This window comes from Dermacentor andersoni, chromosome 6 (assembly GCF_023375885.2).
Source record: "Dermacentor andersoni chromosome 6, qqDerAnde1_hic_scaffold, whole genome shotgun sequence".
Lineage (NCBI taxonomy): Eukaryota > Metazoa > Arthropoda > Arachnida > Ixodida > Ixodidae > Dermacentor > Dermacentor andersoni.
Window position 1 is genome coordinate 126,115,585 of NC_092819.1, and position 22,023 is coordinate 126,137,607.

The 22,023-nt window shown below is 51.0% G+C and overlaps 2 protein-coding genes across 2 annotated transcripts in view; one reads left to right on the forward strand and one right to left on the reverse strand.

The window, feature by feature from the left end:
* The window catches only part of LOC129382565 (uncharacterized), a 102,450-nt gene extending 81,400 nt beyond the window's left edge, over window positions 1-21,050 (reverse strand). Inside the window, exon 1 of the mRNA XM_055066704.2 lies at window positions 20,844-21,050. Coding sequence (XP_054922679.2) covers window positions 20,844-20,996 — 153 coding nt within the window. The 5' untranslated portion in view covers window positions 20,997-21,050. The remainder of the gene's footprint in view (window positions 1-20,843) is intronic.
* On the forward strand, window positions 16,022-17,377 carry LOC140218797 (uncharacterized). The gene has a single exon (XM_072288547.1). The coding sequence runs from the start codon at window positions 16,022-16,024 to the stop codon at window positions 17,240-17,242; it is 1,221 nt and encodes a 406-aa protein (XP_072144648.1). The 3' UTR covers window positions 17,243-17,377.
* Window positions 21,051-22,023: the final 973 nt, after the last annotated feature.

The window sequence follows — 22,023 nt, forward strand, 5'->3', positions numbered from 1 at the left end:
ATGCGGACACCATCGCCAAGCGAAACAGGCTATTGGAATAAGCCCATAACAGCTCACGCTGTGACAATCAACACGTACAGGAAGCACTGGCGTGGCTCAGTATTAGAGTACCTGACTGCTACGCAGTGGACAAGGGTTCTAAACCGACGGGAATTGGGCATTTTTTCTCATTTCCAGTGGTAGCTGTTATGAACACCGGACACCAGTGGTGCCGGCGGATGTGGACACCATCGCCAACCGAAACAGGCTATTGCAATAAGCCCATAACAGCTCACGCTGTGACAATCAACACGTACAGGAAGCACTGGCGTGGCTCAGTATTAGAGTACCTGACTACTACGCGGTGGACCAGGGTTCTAAACCGACGGGAATTGGGCATTTTTTTTCTCATTTCTAGTGGTAGCTGATATGGACACCGGACACCAGTGGTGGCGGCGGATGCGGACACCATCGCCAACCGAAACTGGCTATTGGAATAAGCCCATAACAGCTCACGCTGTGACAATCAACACGTACAGGAAGCACTGGCGTGGCTCAGTATTAGAGTACCTGACTGCTACGCAGTGGACCAGGGTTCTAAACCGACGGGAATTGCGCATTTCTTTCTCATTTCTAGTGGTAGCTGATATGGACACCGGACACCAGTGGTGGCGGCGGATGCGGACACCATCGTCAACCGAAACAGGCTATTGGAATAAGCCCATAACAGCTCACGCTGTGACAATCAACACGTACAGGAAGCACTGGCGTGGCTCAGTATTAGAGCACCTGACTACTACGCAGTGGATCAGGGTTCTAAACAGGCGGCAATTGGACATTTTTTCTCATTTCAAGTGGTAGCTGTTATGATCACCGGACACCAGTGGTGGCGGCGGATGTGGACACCATCGCCAACCGAAACAGGCTATTGGAATAAGCCCATAACAGCTCACGCTGTGACAATCAACACGTACAGGAAGCACTGGCGTGGCTCAGTATTAGAGTACCTGACTGCTACGCAGTGGACCAGGGTTCTAAACCGACGGGAATTGCGCATTTTTTTCTCATTTCTAGTGGTAGCTGATATGGACACCGGACACCAGTGGTGGCGGCGGATGCGGACACCATCGCCAACCGAAACAGGCTATTGGAATAAGCCCATAACAGCTCACGGTGTGACAATCAACACGTACAGGAAGCACTAGCGTGGCTCAGTATTAGAGTACCTGACTGCTACGCAGTGGACCAGGGTTCTAAACCGACGGGAATTGCGCATTTTTTTCTCATTTCTAGTGGTAGCTGATATGGACACCGGACACCAGTGGTGGCGGCGGATGCGGACACCATCGCCAACCGAAACAGGCTATTGGAATAAGCCCATAACAGCTCACGGTGTGACAATCAACACGTACAGGAAGCACTGGCGTGGCTCAGTATTAGAGTACCTGACTGCTACGCAGTGGACCAGGGTTCTAAACCGACGGGAATTGCGCATTTTTTTCTCATTTCTAGTGGTAGCTGATATGGACACCGGACACCAGTGGTGGCGGCGGATGCGGACACCATCGCCAACCGAAACAGGCAATTGGAATAAGCCCATAACAGCTCACGCTGTGACAATCAACACGTACAGGAAGCACTGGCGTGGCTCAGTATTAGAGCACCTGACTACTACGCAGTGGATCAGGGTTCTAAACAGGCGGCAATTGGACATTTTTTCTCATTTCAAGTGGTAGCTGTTATGATCACCGGACACCAGTGGTGGCGGCGGATGTGGACACCATCGCCAACCGAAACAGGCTATTGGAATAAGCCCATAACAGCTCACGCTGTGACAATCAACACGTACAGGAAGCACTGGCGTGGCTCAGTATTAGAGTACCTGACTGCTACGCAGTGGACCAGGGTTCTAAACCGACGGGAATTGCGCATTTTTTTCTCATTTCTAGTGGTAGCTGATATGGACACCGGACACCAGTGGTGGCGGCGGATGCGGACACCATCGCCAACCGAAACAGGCTATTGGAATAAGCCCATAACAGCTCACGCTGTGACAATCAACACGTACAGAAAGCACTGGCGTGGCTCAGTATTAGAGCACCTGACTACTACGCAGTGGATCAGGGTTCTAAACAGGCGGCAATTGGACATTTTTTCTCATTTCAAGTGGTAGCTGTTATGATCACCGGACACCAGTGGTGGCGGCGGATGTGGACACCATCGCCAACCGAAACAGGCTATTGGAATAAGCCCTTAACAGCTCACGGTGTGACAATCAACACGTACAGGAAGCACTGGCGTGGCTCAGTATTAGAGTACCTGACTGCTACGCAGTGGACCAGGGTTCTAAACCGACGGGAATTGCGCATTTTTTTCTCATTTCTAGTGGTAGCTGATATGGACACCGGACACCAGTGGTGGCGGCGGATGCGGACACCATCGCCAACCGAAACAGGCTATTGGAATAAGCCCATAACAGCTCACGCTGTGACAATCAACACGTACAGGAAGCACTGGCGTGGCTCAGTATTAAAGTACCTGACTGCTACGCAGTGGACAAGGGTTCTAAACCGACGTGAATTGCGCATTTTTTTCTCATTTCTAGTGGTAGCTGATATGGACACCGGACACCAGTGGTCGCGGCGGATGTGGACACCATCGCCAACCGAAACAGGCTATTGGAATAAGCCCTTAACAGCTCACGGTGTGACAATCAACACGTACAGGAAGCACTGGCGTGGCTCAGTATTAGAGTACCTGACTGCTACGCAGTGGACCAGGGTTCTAAACCGACGGGAATTGCTCATTTTTTTCTCATTTCTAGTGGTAGCTGATATGGACACCGGACACCAGTGGTGGCGGCGGGTGCGGACACCATCGTCAACCGAAACAGGCTATTGGAATAAGCCCATAACAGCTCACGCTGTGACAATCAACACGTACAGGAAGCACTGGCGTGGCTCAGTATTAGAGCACCTGACTACTACGCAGTGGATCAGGGTTCTAAACAGGCGGCAATTGGACATTTTTTCTCATTTCAAGTGGTAGCTGTTATGATCACCGGACACCAGTGGTGGCGGCGGATGTGGACACCATCGCCAACCGAAACAGGCTATTGGAATAAGCCCTTAACAGCTCACGGTGTGACAATCAACACGTACAGGAAGCACTGGCGTGGCTCAGTATTAGAGTACCTGACTGCTACGCAGTGGACCAGGGTTCTAAACCGACGGGAATTGCGCATTTTTTTCTCATTTCTAGTGGTAGCTGATATGGACACCGGACACCAGTGGTGGCGGCGGATGCGGACACCATCGTCAACCGAAACAGGCTATTGGAATAAGCCCATAACAGCTCACGCTGTGACAATCAACACGTACAGGAAGCACTGGCGTGGCTCAGTATTAGAGCACCTGACTACTACGCAGTGGATCAGGGTTCTAAACAGGCGGCAATTGGAGATTTTTTCTCATTTCAAGTGGTAGCTGTTATGATCACCGGACACCAGTGGTGGCGGCGGATGTGGACACCATCGCCAACCGAAACAGGCTATTGGAATAAGCCCTTAACAGCTCACGGTGTGACAATCAACACGTACAGGAAGCACTGGCGTTGCTCAGTATTAGAGTACCTGACTGCTACGCAGTGGACCAGGGTTCTAAACCGACGGGAATTGCGCATTTTTTTCTCATTTCTAGTGGTAGCTGATATGGACACCGGACACCAGTGGTGGCGGCGGATGCGGACACCATCGCCAACCGAAACAGGCTATTGGAATAAGCCCATAACAGCTCACGCTGTGACAATCAACACGTACAGGAAGCACTGGCGTGGCTCAGTATTAAAGTACCTGACTGCTACGCAGTGGACAAGGGTTCTAAACCGACGTGAATTGCGCATTTTTTTCTCATTTCTAGTGGTAGCTGATATGGACACCGGACACCAGTGGTCGCGGCGGATGTGGACACCATCGCCAACCGAAACAGGCTATTGGAATAAGCCCTTAACAGCTCACGGTGTGACAATCAACACGTACAGGAAGCACTGGCGTGGCTCAGTATTAGAGTACCTGACTGCTACGCAGTGGACCAGGGTTCTAAACCGACGGGAATTGCTCATTTTTTTCTCATTTCTAGTGGTAGCTGATATGGACACCGGACACCAGTGGTGGCGGCGGATGCGGACACCATCGTCAACCGAAACAGGCTATTGGAATAAGCCCATAACAGCTCACGCTGTGACAATCAACACGTACAGGAAGCACTGGCGTGGCTCAGTATTAGAGCACCTGACTACTACGCAGTGGATCAGGGTTCTAAACAGGCGGCAATTGGACATTTTTTTCTCATTTCTAGTGGTAGCTGATATGGAGACCGGACACCAGTGGTGGCGGCGGATGCGGACACCATCGCCAACCGAAACAGGCTATTGGAATAAGCCCATAACAGCTCACGCAGTGACAATCAACCCGTACAGGAAGCACTGGCGTGGCTCAGTATTAGAGTACCTGACTGCTACGCAGTGGACCAGGGTTCTAAACCGACGGGAATTGCGCATTTTTTTCTCATTTGTAGTGGTAGCTGATATGGACACCGGACACCAGTGGTGGCGGCGGATGCGGACACCATCGCCAAGCGAAACAGGCTATTGGAATAAGCCCATAACAGCTCACGCTGTGACAATCAACACGTACAGGAAGCACTGGCGTGGCTCAGTATTAGAGTACCTGACTGCTACGCAGTGGACAAGGGTTCTAAACCGACGGGAATTGGGCATTTTTTCTCATTTCCAGTGGTAGCTGTTATGAACACCGGACACCAGTGGTGCCGGCGGATGTGGACACCATCGCCAACCGAAACAGGCTATTGCAATAAGCCCATAACAGCTCACGCTGTGACAATCAACACGTACAGGAAGCACTGGCGTGGCTCAGTATTAGAGTACCTGACTACTACGCGGTGGACCAGGGTTCTAAACCGACGGGAATTGGGCATTTTTTTTCTCATTTCTAGTGGTAGCTGATATGGACACCGGACACCAGTGGTGGCGGCGGATGCGGACACCATCGCCAACCGAAACTGGCTATTGGAATAAGCCCATAACAGCTCACGCTGTGACAATCAACACGTACAGGAAGCACTGGCGTGGCTCAGTATTAGAGTACCTGACTGCTACGCAGTGGACCAGGGTTCTAAACCGACGGGAATTGCGCATTTCTTTCTCATTTCTAGTGGTAGCTGATATGGACACCGGACACCAGTGGTGGCGGCGGATGCGGACACCATCGTCAACCGAAACAGGCTATTGGAATAAGCCCATAACAGCTCACGCTGTGACAATCAACACGTACAGGAAGCACTGGCGTGGCTCAGTATTAGAGCACCTGACTACTACGCAGTGGATCAGGGTTCTAAACAGGCGGCAATTGGACATTTTTTCTCATTTCAAGTGGTAGCTGTTATGATCACCGGACACCAGTGGTGGCGGCGGATGTGGACACCATCGCCAACCGAAACAGGCTATTGGAATAAGCCCATAACAGCTCACGCTGTGACAATCAACACGTACAGGAAGCACTGGCGTGGCTCAGTATTAGAGTACCTGACTGCTACGCAGTGGACCAGGGTTCTAAACCGACGGGAATTGCGCATTTTTTTCTCATTTCTAGTGGTAGCTGATATGGACACCGGACACCAGTGGTGGCGGCGGATGCGGACACCATCGCCAACCGAAACAGGCTATTGGAATAAGCCCATAACAGCTCACGGTGTGACAATCAACACGTACAGGAAGCACTAGCGTGGCTCAGTATTAGAGTACCTGACTGCTACGCAGTGGACCAGGGTTCTAAACCGACGGGAATTGCGCATTTTTTTCTCATTTCTAGTGGTAGCTGATATGGACACCGGACACCAGTGGTGGCGGCGGATGCGGACACCATCGCCAACCGAAACAGGCTATTGGAATAAGCCCATAACAGCTCACGGTGTGACAATCAACACGTACAGGAAGCACTGGCGTGGCTCAGTATTAGAGTACCTGACTGCTACGCAGTGGACCAGGGTTCTAAACCAACGGGAATTGCGCATTTTTTTCTCATTTCTAGTGGTAGCTGATATGGACACCGGACACCAGTGGTGGCGGCGGATGCGGACACCATCGCCAACCGAAACAGGCAATTGGAATAAGCCCATAACACCTCACGCTGTGACAATCAACACGTACAGGAAGCACTGGCGTGGCTCAGTATTAGAGCACCTGACTACTACGCAGTGGATCAGGGTTCTAAACAGGCGGCAATTGGACATTTTTTCTCATTTCAAGTGGTAGCTGTTATGATCACCGGACACCAGTGGTGGCGGCGGATGTGGACACCATCGCCAACCGAAACAGGCTATTGGAATAAGCCCATAACAGCTCACGCTGTGACAATCAACACGTACAGGAAGCACTGGCGTGGCTCAGTATTAGAGTACCTGACTGCTACGCAGTGGACCAGGGTTCTAAACCGACGGGAATTGCGCATTTTTTTCTCATTTCTAGTGGTAGCTGATATGGACACCGGACACCAGTGGTGGCGGCGGATGCGGACACCATCGCCAACCGAAACAGGCTATTGGAATAAGCCCATAACAGCTCACGCTGTGACAATCAACACGTACAGGAAGCACTAGCGTGGCTCAGTATTAGAGTACCTGACTGCTACGCAGTGGACCAGGGTTCTAAACCGACGGGAATTGCGCATTTTTTTCTCATTTCTAGTGGTAGCTGATATGGACACCGGACACCAGTGGTGGCGGCGGATGCGGACACCATCGCCAACCGAAACAGGCTATTGGAATAAGCCCATAACAGCTCACGGTGTGACAATCAACACGTACAGGAAGCACTGGCGTGGCTCAGTATTAGAGTACCTGACTCTGGCGCAGTGGACCAGGGTTCTAAACCGACGGGAATTGCGCATTTTTTTCTCATTTCTAGTGGTAGCTGATATGGACACCGGACACCAGTGGTGGCGGCGGATGCGGACACCATCGCCAACCGAAACAGGCAATTGGAATAAGGCCATAACAGCTCACGCTGTGACAATCAACACGTACAGGAAGCACTGGCGTGGCTCAGTATTAGAGTACCTGACTACTACGCAGTGGATCAGGGTTCTAAACAGGCGGGAATAGGGCATTTTTTCTCATTTCCAGTGGTAGCTGATATGGACACCGGACACCAGTGGTGGCGGCGGATGTGGACACCATCGCCAACCGAAACAGGCTATTGTAATAAGCCCATAACAGCTCACGCTGTGACAATCAACACGTACAGGAAGCACTGGCGCGGCTCAGTATTAGAGTAGCTGACTACTACGCGGTGGACCAGGGTTCTAAACCGACGGGAATTGGGCATTTTTTTCTCATTTCTAGTGGTAGCTGATATGGACACCGGACACCAGTGGTGGCGGCGGATGCGGACACCATCGCCAACCGAAACAGGCTATTGGAATAAGCCCATAACAGCTCACGCAGTGACAATCAACCCGTACAGGAAGCACTGGCGTGGCTCAGTATTAGAGTACCTGACTGCTACGCAGTGGACCAGGGTTCTAAACCGACGGGAATTGCGCATTTTTTTCTCATTTCTAGTGGTAGCTGATAGGGGCACCGGACACCAGTGGTGGCGGCGGATGCGGACACCATCGCCAACCGAAACAGGCTATTGGAATAAGCCCATAACAGCTCACGCTGTGACAATCAACACGTACAGGAAGCACTGGCGTGGCTCAGTATTAGAGTACCTGACTACTACGCGGTGGACCAGGGTTCTAAACCGACGGGAATTGGGCATTTTTTCTCATTTCTAGTGGTAGCTGATATGGACACCGGAGACCAGTGGTGGCGGCGGATGCGGACACCATCGCCAACCGAAACAGGCTATTGGAATAAGCCCATAACAGCTCACGGTGTGACAATCAACACGTACAGGAAGCACTGGCGTGGCTCAGTATTAGAGTACCTGACTACTACGCAGTGGACCAGGGTTCTAAACCGACGGGAATTGCGCATTTTTTTCTCATTTCTAGTGGTAGCTGATGTGGACACCGGACACCAGTGGTGGCGGCGGATGCGGACACCATCGCCAACCGAAACAGGCTATTGGAATAAGCGCTTAACAGCTCACGGTGTGACAATCAACACGTACAGGAAGCACTGGCGTGGGTCAGTATTAGAGTACCTGACTGCTACGCAGTGGACCAGGGTTCTAAACCGACGGGAATTGCGCATTTTTTTCTCATTTCTAGTGGTAGCTGATATGGACACCGGACACCAGTGGTGGCGGCGGATGCGGACACCATCGCCAACCGAAACAGGCTATTGGAATAAGCCCATAACAGCTCACGGTGTGACAATGAACACGTACAGGAAGCACTGGCGTGGCTCAGTATTAGAGTACCTGACTGCTACGCAGTGGACCAGGGTTCTATACCGACGGGAACTGCGCATTTCTTTCTCATTTCTAGTGGTAGCTGATATGGACACCGGACACCAGTGGTGGCGGCGGATGCGGACACCATCGCCAACCGAAACAGGCTATTGGAATAAGCCCATAACAGCTCACGCTGTGACAATCAACACGTACAGGAAGCACTGGCGTGGCTCAGTATTAGAGTACCTGACTGCTACGCAGTGGACCAGGGTTCTAAACCGACGGGAATTGCGCATTTTTTTCTCATTTCTAGTGGTAGCTGATATGGACACCGGACACCAGTGGTGGCGGCGGATGCGGACACCATCGCCAACCGAAACAGGCTATTGGAATAAGCCCATAACAGCTCACGGTGTGACAATCAACACGTACAGGAAGCACTGGCGTGGCTCAGTATTAGAGTACCTGACTACTACGCAGTGGACCAGGGTTCTAAACCGACGGGAATTGCGCATTTTTTTCTCATTTCTAGTGGTAGCTGATGTGGACACCGGACACCAGTGGTGGCGGCGGATGCGGACACCATCGCCAACCGAAACAGGCTATTGGAATAAGCGCTTAACAGCTCACGGTGTGACAATCAACACGTACAGGAAGCACTGGCGTGGGTCAGTATTAGAGTACCTGACTGCTACGCAGTGGACCAGGGTTCTAAACCGACGGGAATTGCGCATTTTTTTCTCATTTCTAGTGGTAGCTGATATGGACACCGGACACCAGTGGTGGCGGCGGATGCGGACACCATCGCCAACCGAAACAGGCTATTGGAATAAGCCCATAACAGCTCACGGTGTGACAATGAACACGTACAGGAAGCACTGGCGTGGCTCAGTATTAGAGTACCTGACTGCTACGCAGTGGACCAGGGTTCTATACCGACGGGAACTGCGCATTTCTTTCTCATTTCTAGTGGTAGCTGATATGGACACCGGACACCAGTGGTGGCGGCGGATGCGGACACCATCGCCAACCGAAACAGGCTATTGGAATAAGCCCATAACAGCTCACGCTGTGACAATCAACACGTACAGGAAGCACTGGCGTGGCTCAGTATTAGAGTACCTGACTGCTACGCAGTGGACCAGGGTTCTAAACCGACGGGAATTGCGCATTTTTTTCTCATTTCTAGTGGTAGCTGATATGGACACCGGACACCAGTGGTGGCGGCGGATGCGGACACCATCGCCAACCGAAACAGGCTATTGGAATAAGCCCATAACAGCTCACGCTGTGACAATCAACACGTACAGGAAGCACTGGCGTGGCTCAGTATTAGAGTACCTGACTACTACGCAGTGGACCAGGGTTCTAAACCGACGGGAATTGCGCATTTTTTTCTCATTTCTAGTGGTAGCTGATGTGGACACCGGACACCAGTGGTGGCGGCGGATGCGGACACCATCGCCAACCGAAACAGGCTATTGGAATAAGCCCTTAACAGCTCACGGTGTGACAATCAACACGTACAGGAAGCACTGGCGTGGGTCAGTATTAGAGTACCTGACTGCTACGCAGTGGACCAGGGTTCTAAACCGACGGGAATCGCGCATTTTTTTCTCATTTCTAGTGGTAGCTGATATGGACACCGGACACCAGTGGTGGCGGCGGATGCGGACACCATCGCCAACCGAAACAGGCTATTGGAATAAGCCCATAACAGCTCACGCTGTGACAATCAACACGTACAGGAAGCACTGGCGTGGCTCAGTATTAAAGTACCTGACTGCTACGCAGTGGACAAGGGTTCTAAACCGACGGGAATTGCGCATTTTTTTCTCATTTCTAGTGGTAGCTGATATGGACACCGGACACCAGTGGTCGCGGCGGATGCGGACACGATCGCCAACCGAAACAGGCTATTGGAATAAGGCCATAACAGCTCACGCTGTGACAATCAACACGTACAGGAAGCACTGGCGTGGCTCAGTATTAGAGTACCTGACTACTACGCAGTGGATCAGGGTTCTAAACAGGCGGGAATTGGGCATTTTTTCTCATTTCCAGTGGTAGCTGTTATGAACACCGGACACCAATGGTGGCGGCGGATGTGGACACCATCGCCAACCGAAACAGGCTATTGGAATAAGCCCATAACAGCTCACGCTGTGACAATCAACACGTTCAGGAAGCACTGGCGTGGCTCAGTATTAGAGTACCTGACTACTACGCGGTGGACCAGGGTTCTAAACCGACGGGAATTGGGCATTTTTTTCTCATTTCTAGTGGTAGCTGATATGGACACCGGACACCAGTGGTGGCGGCAGATGCGGACACCATCGCCAACCGAAACAGGCTATTGGAATAAGCCCATAACAGCTCACGCTGTGACAATCAACACGTACAGGAAGCACTGGCGTGGCTCAGTATTAGAGTACCTGACTGCTAAGCAGTGGACCAGGGTTCTAAACGGACGGGAATTGCGCATTTTAGAGCGCAGCTCTTTGGCGTCCGTTCCTGGGTTTCGCGTCGTCGTCGGCGTTGTCTTCGGCCTCGTAACCAGCTCGCCCCCCTTTCATCCCCCCAGCGCTAGCAGCGACCGACTGATACCGCTGGATGCCGCTGACGCCGCTAGAGAGTCAAGATAACGTGACTGCATAGAACACCGTCGCCGCCATGCAGAAAGAGGAGGAAAGGGTCCCCCCCCCCCTGTTCTTGTGTGGCGGATAGGGTGCTCTTCAGTTGCCGACGCGCCGGTTATTTCACGTAGGCCCCGGCACGTCGACGAATACGTGACCACCTTCCCACGGCTAGACCTGGTTCTTAGCGCTGCGGAAGCGAGGGTATCATATTGTTTGTGTCGGCATCGGCGGCGTTGTCCCTGAAACCAACTCCGCAGCTGGGGTCGACTCACTATCGGCGTCAGCGGCATCAGTCAGTCGCTGCTATCTCTTCCCTCCTCCCTTTATCGTGTTGTCCGCTTGCTGCGCGCGCTTCTGCCCCCATCGTTTGCCGCTGGGTGTACACGCCGCCCCCCTCCCCCCTCTTCCTGCGAGTCTCCGGTTGTCAAAGCGCCGGCTCGAACTTAATTCCTTTCTTCGCTCCTCCTCCAATGCAACCCCTGTGCGGTGGCAATCAAGAGAGCCAGATCGGTGGCGGCGGATCTGTATATGTGCACCGCCCGAGCCGAAATTGCCGCTGCCGTTCGCCCTGTGCGGTGGCAATCAGAGAGCCAGATCGGTGGCGGCGGATCTGTATATGTGCACCGCCCGAGCCGAAATTGCCGCTGCCGTTCGCCACTGCGAAATTATCTGCCAGTTCTTTCTGAGCCATGAGCGAGACGACCGATGGAAGTCCTCCGTCTGCTGCTGCTGCTGCTGCTGCTAAACGAGCTGCCAGAGCAGAGGCCCAGCGCCGTCGCCGTCAGAATCCAGAGGTGCGTGCCGCCGAAGCAGAAGCTCACCGTCGCCGCCGTCGAGATGATCCAGGAGTACGCGTCGCCGAAGCAGAGGCTAAGCGCCGCCGCCGAGAAGAGCCTGCCGTTCGCGCCGCCGAAGCGGAGGCTCATCGCCGCCGTCGAGAGCAACCAGCAGTAAGCGAGGCTGAAGCAGAAGCTCATCGCCGCCGCCGAGAAGACCCTGCAGTTCGCGCCGCCGAAGCGGAGGCTCATCGCCGCCGTCGAGAGCAACCAGCAGTAAGCGAGGCTGAAGCAGAAGCTCATCGCCGCCGTCGAGAAGACCCTGCCGTTCGCACCGCCGAAGCGGAGGCTCATCGCCGCCGTCGAGAGCAACCAGCAGTAAGCGAGGCTGAAGCAGAAGCTCATCGCCGTCGCAGAGAAGACTCTACCGTTCGCGCGGCCGAGGCCAAACGCAAACAAAGGCTCGCAAACAGTCAGTGTGCAACAAATGCTTTCCGGCGACAGTTTACAGACAATCCGTTTGGAAGTTTGTGTTCAGTGTGTGATCGGCTCTGGTTCCAAAATGACGTGAAACCGCTTCCGGATACGTGCCGTGAGAATCTCCGGTGTGCGTTTCCCAACTCGGACTTGTGTCAATTCAGACTGTGTTCTTCATGCATGCAATCTGTGCGGAAAGGTGACATTCCTCATTTTTCGACAACAAACGGTTACAAATATCCCTCGAGGCCAGCGCACCTTCCACAACTTAATGCGGTGAGTGTAAGACTCGTATCTCCGCGAATCCCATTCATGCAAGTGCGACGACTGATGCACGGCGGAGGCCAATATGGCATTAAGGGTCCAGTTGTGAACGTTCGCGTTGACGTGGACGAGATGGTTACATCGTTGCCCCGTGCCATCGAACAAGACCGCGCTCTCAATGTGCATCTGAAGCGGCGTATTCTCGCGAAGACGACCTACTTGGCGGGGGCAGTGAGAAAATGTGATTTGCTGCCGTGGCTCAAGGTGCTTTGCGATAGCACACTATACAAGCACTACAACATCAAGTGCGACTTTGCCCGTTTGGGTGATATCACTGAAGTGGACAAGCAGGACGAAATTGAGTCGCTCCCGGAATGCGCGGACCTCAACGATCCCATCCAGGCGGCCACAGCCATGACGTTGGCTCAGCACACCTTGATATGGGATGAAGACAAGTTTCTTGTCATTGCTCCCGGTGAGGGAAAGAAGCCCCTGAGCATTCTTTACGACGAACATGCGGAGGAGCTCTCATTCCCACAGATTTACCTCGGTGAACCACGCCGAGTGGACGCCAGTGCCAAACCAACCGTCTTCACGCACGCCATGAGCGAGATCCGCAGGTCTGATCGTCGAGGTGCCACCCCACAACACGTACTGTACATGGCCATGAAAGTGTTTAGGCACCGAGTAGCCAGCGACATGTCTGTGGCCTTCCGCAACGTCAGAGCGGTGGAAACCCTAACGAAACAACAGCTACTCGACAAGGACTTCGTTCACGAAGCGGTAGAACATGACATGGCTTTTATGCATGGCATACCCAATACCGTGCAGTACTGGGCCAGGCGCAAGAAAGACCTCTTTGCCATGATCCACCAACTGGGTAAGCCTACGGCGTTCCTCACACTGTCTGCCTCGGAATTGCACTGGCCCGAGCTGTTAGTGTTGCTTCAGCGACTTCGCCTACAACCTGATGAGACTGCAGTTGCCGTAGAGGAAATGAACAGCATTTATCGTGCCCAGCTAGTAAATGACGATCCCGTAGTCTGTGCCATCTACTTCGACCGCCTGGTGCGCATCATTCTAAACATACTCCAGAATACCCGGATATCCCCCTTCAGACCATACGTAGTGGTCGACTACTTTAAACGCATCGAATTTCAACATCGCGGGTCGGCACACGCGCACATTCTTCTCTGGCTTGATAATGCCCCCGATGACGAACTCTCCATGCACATGCCCCGAACTCTGGAAATGGCCACTACTCTGCTTTCGCTGGACACCACGTACTTGAAGCGGGAGCGCACGCAGGTGCACCAACACACCCACACCTGCTACAAGCGCAACAGCACCAAGTGCCGCTTTAACGTCCCCTTCATGCCCATTGATGAACCCATGGTCGTAGTGCCTTTCCCGAGTGTGGAGAGTGAGGCGCAGAAGAAACACATCGAGATGCTCCAAATCAAGTACCAAGCCATGCACCAGGCTTTGGAAACGACCAACTATGATTCACTACAGCAGTTCTGGGAACATCACGGCATCACGGACAGGGAGCAGTACATTTCGGTTCTCCGAGCAGGTACACCTCGTCCCACCGTCATGCTACCCCGTACCGTGCAGCAAAAGCGGGTTAATTACTTTAACCCATGGGTGGCGTCCGTTCTAGATTCAAACATGGATCTTCAGATCGTGCTCGACACGTACGCGTGTGCTGCCTACGTGGTAGAGTATGTAAATAAGGCCAATCGAGGTATGTCCAATCTGAACCGTGCGGTGCAAGAAATTGTCAAGGATAAGGGGGACATGGATTACACGCAGGCACTGAGACACTTGGGCGTGAAGATGCTCAATGCGATCGAGCTCTCAGCACAGGAGGCCGCCTGGTGTTTGCTCAAGCAGGACATGTCGCAGGCTAGTCGCAAAATTGTCTTTGTAAACACTGCCTGGCCTGAGGAAAGGACGCGCATCCGGAAGTCTAACGCTCAAATGGAGGAGGAACGCTTCGACGAATCTAGCACGGACGTTTGGAAAAGGACTATGATCGAGCGCTACGAAGACCGCGCGCCTGAATTGGAAGCCGTCACTCTGGCACAGTTCGCTACAGACTACAACATCTACACCTGCAAGAAGAGAGTTCAGCGAGTGATACTTGGCTACCGCGGTTACTCCATCGACGATTCAGTTAACTTCAAGAGAGAACATGTCCTACTCTTCTTTCCGTTTCGTAAGGAGGTGGACATCTTAGACCAAAATTGTTTCGAGCGGCTATACGAGGAAAACACTGACGTCATTCGGGAGCACAAATCACGCTATCAGAGTGATGTAAATATTGAAGACCTCCGTGCGGTTTGTAATTCCCTGATACGACCCAATAACGAGGAACGGGAGACGGCTTCTGAGATTTCCGATGTCACCGTGCACCCGGCAGCCATGGAGAACGACGACTCTGATCTCCTAGACATTGGTGCAGTCGAGTCCAATGCCCCGTTTAAACAATGCCCCGCCGCGTGCACGCGCCAAGACGTCATGAGCAGAGATCAGTACCTGGACACCATGCGGAAGACAAATGATGAGCAGTACGAGATCGTCCGAGAAGTCCTACACCGACTGACAACTCCGAACTCTCCACCACTGCAAATATTCTTCACGGGAGTGGCTGGATGCGGCAAAACATTTGTACTGCGCCTGATCATGGACCTCTACAACAGGTACTGTAACCCTGCTGGCCCATACAATCTAAACGCATATGTGGCTTGCGCTACAACAGGAAAGGCGGCGGTGGCACTAGGCGGAGTAACTGTGCACGCAGCGTTCAAGCTTAGCCTCAAGACAGACAGCGGACTCAGGGACAACGAGTTGAACACCTTCCGCTATGCTTTCAGGAATGTCAGATGCGTGATTATCGACGAAGTTAGCATGATGTCTGCTGATATACTTCACAGAATCGACTCGCGGCTCCGCTCCATCACCTGCAAATATCTGCAGCCCTTCGGAGGGTTGGACGTCATTCTCTGTGGGGACCTGCGTCAGCTTCCCCCCGTTCGTGCAGCTGAGGTGTTCAAGCGCGTCAAAACAGACGACGTGTTTAACACAGAAATCGCGTGGCACCATCTCGCCTACTTTGCACTAATTAAAGTGGTACGACAAAACAATCTCAGGTTCTCCACGTTGCTTTCCAAAATTGGAGATGGTGTCGAATTAGACCCCGAGGAAATCTCACTTATCGAGAGTCGGTTCGTTCCACAGCAGGAAGCAGAAGCTTCTTGCCCCGGTGGCATACGCTTGTTCTACTCCAACAAGGAACCTGATTACTACAACACAACAAAGGCCATAGTAGCACAGGATAATGCTGTACCATGCACGGCACAGGATACAATCGTTGGGTGTAGGTCTATGCAAGAGCCAACAGAGGCCATGCGTAAGGTCGAAACGTTACCCAAGGCCGAAATAGGAAATTTGCCAGCAAATATAATGCTGTGCATTGGCAAGCCTTACATGATCACCCTCAACGTGGATGTTTCCGATGGCCTTGTTAATGGATCGGTGGGAACACTGAAATTCATCGAAAACGACACCCATGGGAAACCGCTACGCATATGGTTGCAGTTCGGGGAGCTTGGCTCCAAACTTGCGATCGGAACCGTAGCGGCCGCAAAATCACACCAGTTACGCAAGCTCAACAGAAACATTCAACCGAACTGGATACCGATTGAAAGGCGTACCGTCACCTGCGTTATCGATAAGAAGACGAAGGTATCGGTAAGAAGATGCCAGCTTCCCGTTGTGCAGGCGAGCGCCATTACCATTCATAAATCCCAGGGTGGCACATATGATGAAGTCGTGTACTCCTACGTCAAGAATCATCCACAGAAGTTGGTATACGTGGCACTGAGTCGCGCTACAGACATCAACGGACTCTACCTGACCAATGTTGACAACGACTTCACATTCTACCACGGAAAAGCCAATCCGGACAGAAAGCTAGCCGATGAATTTCGTCGGTTGCAGTCCCACAAACTTGACACCATCACCGCCAAGTGCCTCGCCATGACTGAACAGCCGCACTACTTGTTGATCTCCGCTCTTAACGTACGCTCCCTTGCCGCACATGCCAAGGACGTACACCACGATCACATTCTGCGCCATTCCTCTGTACTTTGCTTTGCTGAAACCTGGATGGATCCCGAAGAGCCTCTCGAAATCATAGATTTCCTATACTGCTGTGGTGCTCGCAGAGACCACAACAGAGCGGCGGGAGTCGCTATCTACTTGCGCACAAGTCTCTCTGCAATACCAGTCGAAATGTTTGGCACGTCACATGAAGTTGGCGAACTGTGCGCGGCAAAGTTGCCCAACGGCTTGCTGGTAGTAGCTGCCTACTTCACCCCTACCGCACTCACGAAAGACTTCGTGCACTTCCTGCAACTCGCATTAACCGTCCATCGATCCACACCGATGTTAGTAGTGGGGGACTTTAATGTTGACATAAAGACAAACAGCAATTTCCTAACACTTATGAGGGAGAACATCCCGTTCCTCTCGCTCGTAACGCGTCCCACGGCTGTGACAACCTCGCGAGGCACTTGTATAGATCTCGTCTTTGAGAATCAAGCATTGGTGTACCAAGTCGAACATATATCAGTCTATTTCTCCGACCACAAAGCTTCCTTCATGACTGTCAAGAACTGTTAGTGGAGTCTTTGTTAAAGGAATACGTGTGAAAAATAAAAAAAAAACTCTGTGATAGCGCATACATGTGTTGCTCGATCTCTTTGCCTCAATCTATCGAAAAGGTGAAACAGCTTATTTGCTGCGCTCAAATTTCGCATTAAGAAGTAACGTAATCGTCGGTAATTTTTTTTCTCATTTCTAGTGGTAGCTGATATGGACACCGGACACCAGTGGTGGCGGCGGATGCGGACACCATCGCCAACCGAAACAGGCTATTGGAATAAGCCCATAACAGCTCACGCTGTGACAATCAACACGTACAGGAAGCACTGGCGTGGCTCAGTATTAGAGTACCTGACTACTACGCAGTGGACCAGGGTTCTAAACCGACGGGAATTGCGCATTTTTTTCTCATTTCTAGTGGTAGCTGATATGGACACCGGACACCAGTGGTGGCGGCGGATGCGGACACCATCGCCAACCGAAACAGGCTATTGGAATAAGCCCATAACAGCTCACGGTGTGACAATGAACACGTACAGGAAGCACTGGCGTGGCTCAGTATTAGAGTACCTGACTGCTACGCAGTGGACCAGGGTTCTAGACCGACGGGAATTGCGCATTTTTTCTCATTTCTAGTGGTAGCTGATATGGACACCGGACACCAGTGGTGGCGGCGGATGCGGACACCATCGCCAACCGAAACAGGCTATTGGAATAAGCCCATAACAGCTCACGGTGTGACAATCAACACGTACAGGACGCACTGGCGTGGCTCAGTATTAGAGTGCCTGACTGCTACGCAGTGGACAAGGGTTCTAAAGCGACGGGAATTGCGCATTTTTTTCTCATTTCTAGTGGTAGCTGATATGGACACCGGACACCACTGGTGGCGGCGGATGCGGACACCATCGCCAACCGAAACAGGCTATTGGAATAAGCCCATAACAGCTCACGCTGTGACAATCAACACGTACAGGAAGCACTGGCGTGGCTCAGTATTAGAGTACCCGACTACTACGCAGTGAATCAGGGTTCTAAACAGGCGGGAATTGGGCATTTTTTCTCATTTCCAGTGGTAGCTGTTATGAACACCGGACACCAGTGGTGGCGGCGGATGTGGACACCATCGCCAACCGAAACAGGCTATTGGAATAAGCCCATAACAGCTCACGCTGTGACAATCAACACGTACAGGAAGCACTGGCGTGGCTCAGTATTAGAGTACCTGACTACTACGCGGTGGACCAGGGTTCTAAACCGACGGGAATTGGGCATTTTTTTTCTCATTGCTAGTGGTAGCTCATATGGACACCGGACACCAGTGGTGGCGGCGGATGCGGACACCATCGCCAACCGAAACAGGCTATTGGAATAAGCCCATAACAGCTCACGCTGTGACAATCAACACATACAGGAAGCACTGGCGTGGCTCAGTATTAGAGTACCTGACTACTACGCAGTGGATCAGGGTTCTAAGCAGGCGGGAATTGGGCATTTTTTCTCATTTCCAGTGGTAGCTGTTATGAACACCGGACACCAGTGGTGGCGGCGGATGTGGACACCATCGCCAACCGAAACAGGCAATTGGAATAAGCCCATAACAGCTCACGCTGTGACAATCAACACGTACAGGAAGCACTGGCGTGGCTCAGTATTAGAGTACCTGACTACTACGCAGTGGATCAGGGTTCTAAACAGGCGGGAATTGGGCATTTTTTCTCATTTCCAGTGGTAGCTGTTATGAACACCGGACACCAGTGGTGGCGGCGGATGTGGACACCATCGCCAACCGAAACAGGCTATTGGAATAAGCCCATAACAGCTCACGCTGTGACAATCAACACGTACAGGAAGCACTGGCGTGGCTCAGTATTAGAGTACCTGACTACTACGCAGTGGATCAGGGTTCTAAACAGGCGGGAATTGGGCATTTTTTCTCATTTCCAGTGGTAGCTGTTATGAACACCGGACACCAGTGGTGGCGGCGGATGCGGACACCATCGCCAACCGAAACAGGCTATTGGAATAAGCCCATAACAGCTCACGCTGTGACAATCAACACGTACAGGAAGCACTGGCGTGGCTCAGTATTAGAGTACCTGACTACTATGCGGTGGACCAGGGTTCTAAACCGACGGGAATTGGGCATTTTTTTCTCATTTCTAGTGGTAGCTGATATGGACACCGGACACCAGTGGTGGCGGCGGATGCGGACATCATCGCCAACCGAAACAGGCTATTGGAATAAGCCCATAACAGCTCACGCTGTAACAATCAACACGTAGCATTTATGTTCGTGCACTAAATTGTGCACCACACAAAGCATCTTACAGTGGCAGCTTGTGGGCTTATCGCAGTATTTTGAATAGTAACTTGTAAAGCTAAAGCCCTTTTATGACATCTATATTTTACGGTAAGACAGGACAAGGGCCAAAATAATTTGTTGCCGTTACACCGCGAAACATTTCAAAGAGTCTACTGAATATGGATTGTTCACAGCTTACATCACGGTTACGACAAGAGATCTGGAACACTCTGTAGAATGTTTTTTTTTTTTTTTTGGTAGACCTCAGTCACACTGTTACTCCTCAGCGGCAATGACTATCGACTCAGCATCGAGATGCGTGGCCAAACGATGCTGCCGATAGACAGCCGGTGCAGTGTCATAATGTATAATCCTGCAGACGTGTTTTATAGTAAGTGCCAGTTGGATCTCCTGCGCCAATGGGGATGGTCAGTTGCAGCACATTTCTAGGGCGTACTTATCCCTAATAAAGGTTCTAAATAAGGATAATGTGCTTCAAGCACCTCATCAGTCAGCCCCCTTCTTGATTTTTAGATGGCAAATAAGAAATTCCACAATTTGATCTGCGTCGACCAGTTTGATCGCAACCTTCCTATTGAGTATGAATTCAGTCCCACGTAGCCTGTTATCTTGGTAATTTTATGTCACTCTACGCAAAAACCGTTACGGTCAGTCAGTCTTATCGGACGTCGCATTTCTGAGCAAGAGAGCAGAGGAAATCATTGTAGTCATTGCAATTTTGTGATCTGGTATAAGAAAGTGTGCATGTAAGATTATGCTCGCGAGAGCGTCATGTCTGAAATGATAATGTAAAGCTCCGTCCTTTAAACTGTTTATTTTGGCAAACGCACTGATTGACTCAGTCAAAATAATACAATATTGCTTCCTTTTGATCGCTTATAGTGTCCCTATGCATATACTCGCGTGCCCTTAGTGCTCACACTCTCCCTAGTTTACCCTTTCTATTCCCCTTTCCGTTACCCCCACTGTAGGATAGCAACCCAGACGCTTGTCGGGTTGACTTCCTTCCCTTTGCTATCCTTTCTTTACCTCTCTCTCTCTCTCGTACATGCAGCCATATTGTAACGTTGTTGAATTTCCAACCCACTTGTTACAAGGCGTTACATTTAGCTAAGAAATATACGAAATCGCTCATCTAAAGTCTTTCAAAATGCAGGCTACGGAGAGTAACTCCTGTATAATGACCACATTTAGGAATTCACATGTAGTTACACTGGATGGCACTTGGAAACACACGTGCACCTACCTCTGTTTTAACTTTATTTTGCACACAGTAAAACCAAGAGCCCGCACCTTCTCTCCGGGGTTTGCCTCGAAGCAGATGTCTTTTAGAGTATCTTCTAAGACGCCAGGCCGGTAGGATGCACTGAAGTTCTGGAATTTCACGACACCCTCACTGGGCCACAAACCGTCGTAAGGCTGCAGGAAGAGCCGTGCGTTCGGCATGTCTAGTTTACCAGAAGGGAGCACTATGTTGCACAAAGTATCCTGCGTAAAAAATAAAGATATATTTAAAGATTTGTACAAAGCGTTATACCACGCTTTGTGGTAAATATTGTGGTACAAATTGTACGTCAATCGCTTATTTTAATACACAGCGTAGTAGGGCAGTCAGCTTTAGGCATATAATTAAATAATGTTTTTTTTTCAGAAAAAATAACTTTTTTTTATCACCGAGAAAGTTAAGAGCTCTAACTTGCAGGTGAAAACAAGTGCGTTTCATCGGTAAAATGGTTCTTATCAACAAGCGCATAATGATAAAAGAAACATTTTTTTATTGACTTAGTTTCTTTGTTAAGTTGTCTTTTTTTTTTTACAGCGCCAGCTACTAGCCTTTGTAAGTCGCATCTTCTTGCTTGGTCAAGTGCATAAAAATTTCCACATCGTTTTTTTATTCAATGTAAACATGTAGGCAAACGAGTTTGAGAAGCAGCGCTTCTTCGCAGTATATAAACGTCTCGGACAATCTGTCCACATATGACAGGAAAAGAATCGTCAACGAGAAAATAAAGAATTGTCCAGAATCAATGTACATTTGGAATCTACGAGAAGCGAAACATTCGTGGAGCTGGTGATTAAACACCGTGAGGCCGCTCATCTTCTGCACCACGTTTTGCAGTAAAGCAATTAGGTGTTTGTTCAGCAGGACGTAGACAAACCGCAGCAGGACACCAACGTTACCCGCAAACCACGCATTTCACTGACTCTGCAACCAGCCCAGCTTTCGCCATCTCCAGGATCGGCACAGTTCACTAGTCCTCTTTCTCCGAGATTAGCCCATTTTACTCGGCAAAAAACAGACCAAAAAGCAGACGCGCAAATCTCAGGTAATGAAAGCGCAGAAAGATTCCCCTTAAAACAAGACTTACGCATCGGAAGTCGTATATTTATTGCATTGAGAATATTTGCATACTTTTAGTCGTTTAGCCCGAGCCACGCACCAGCACATGTGTAGGGGTAGAACCTATATATA

Bases quoted from the DNA above. Each gene is read 5' to 3' on its own strand.
- LOC140218797 (XM_072288547.1), top strand. From the start codon at position 16,022: ATGCTGTGCATTGGCAAGCCTTACATGATCACCCTCAACGTGGATGTT.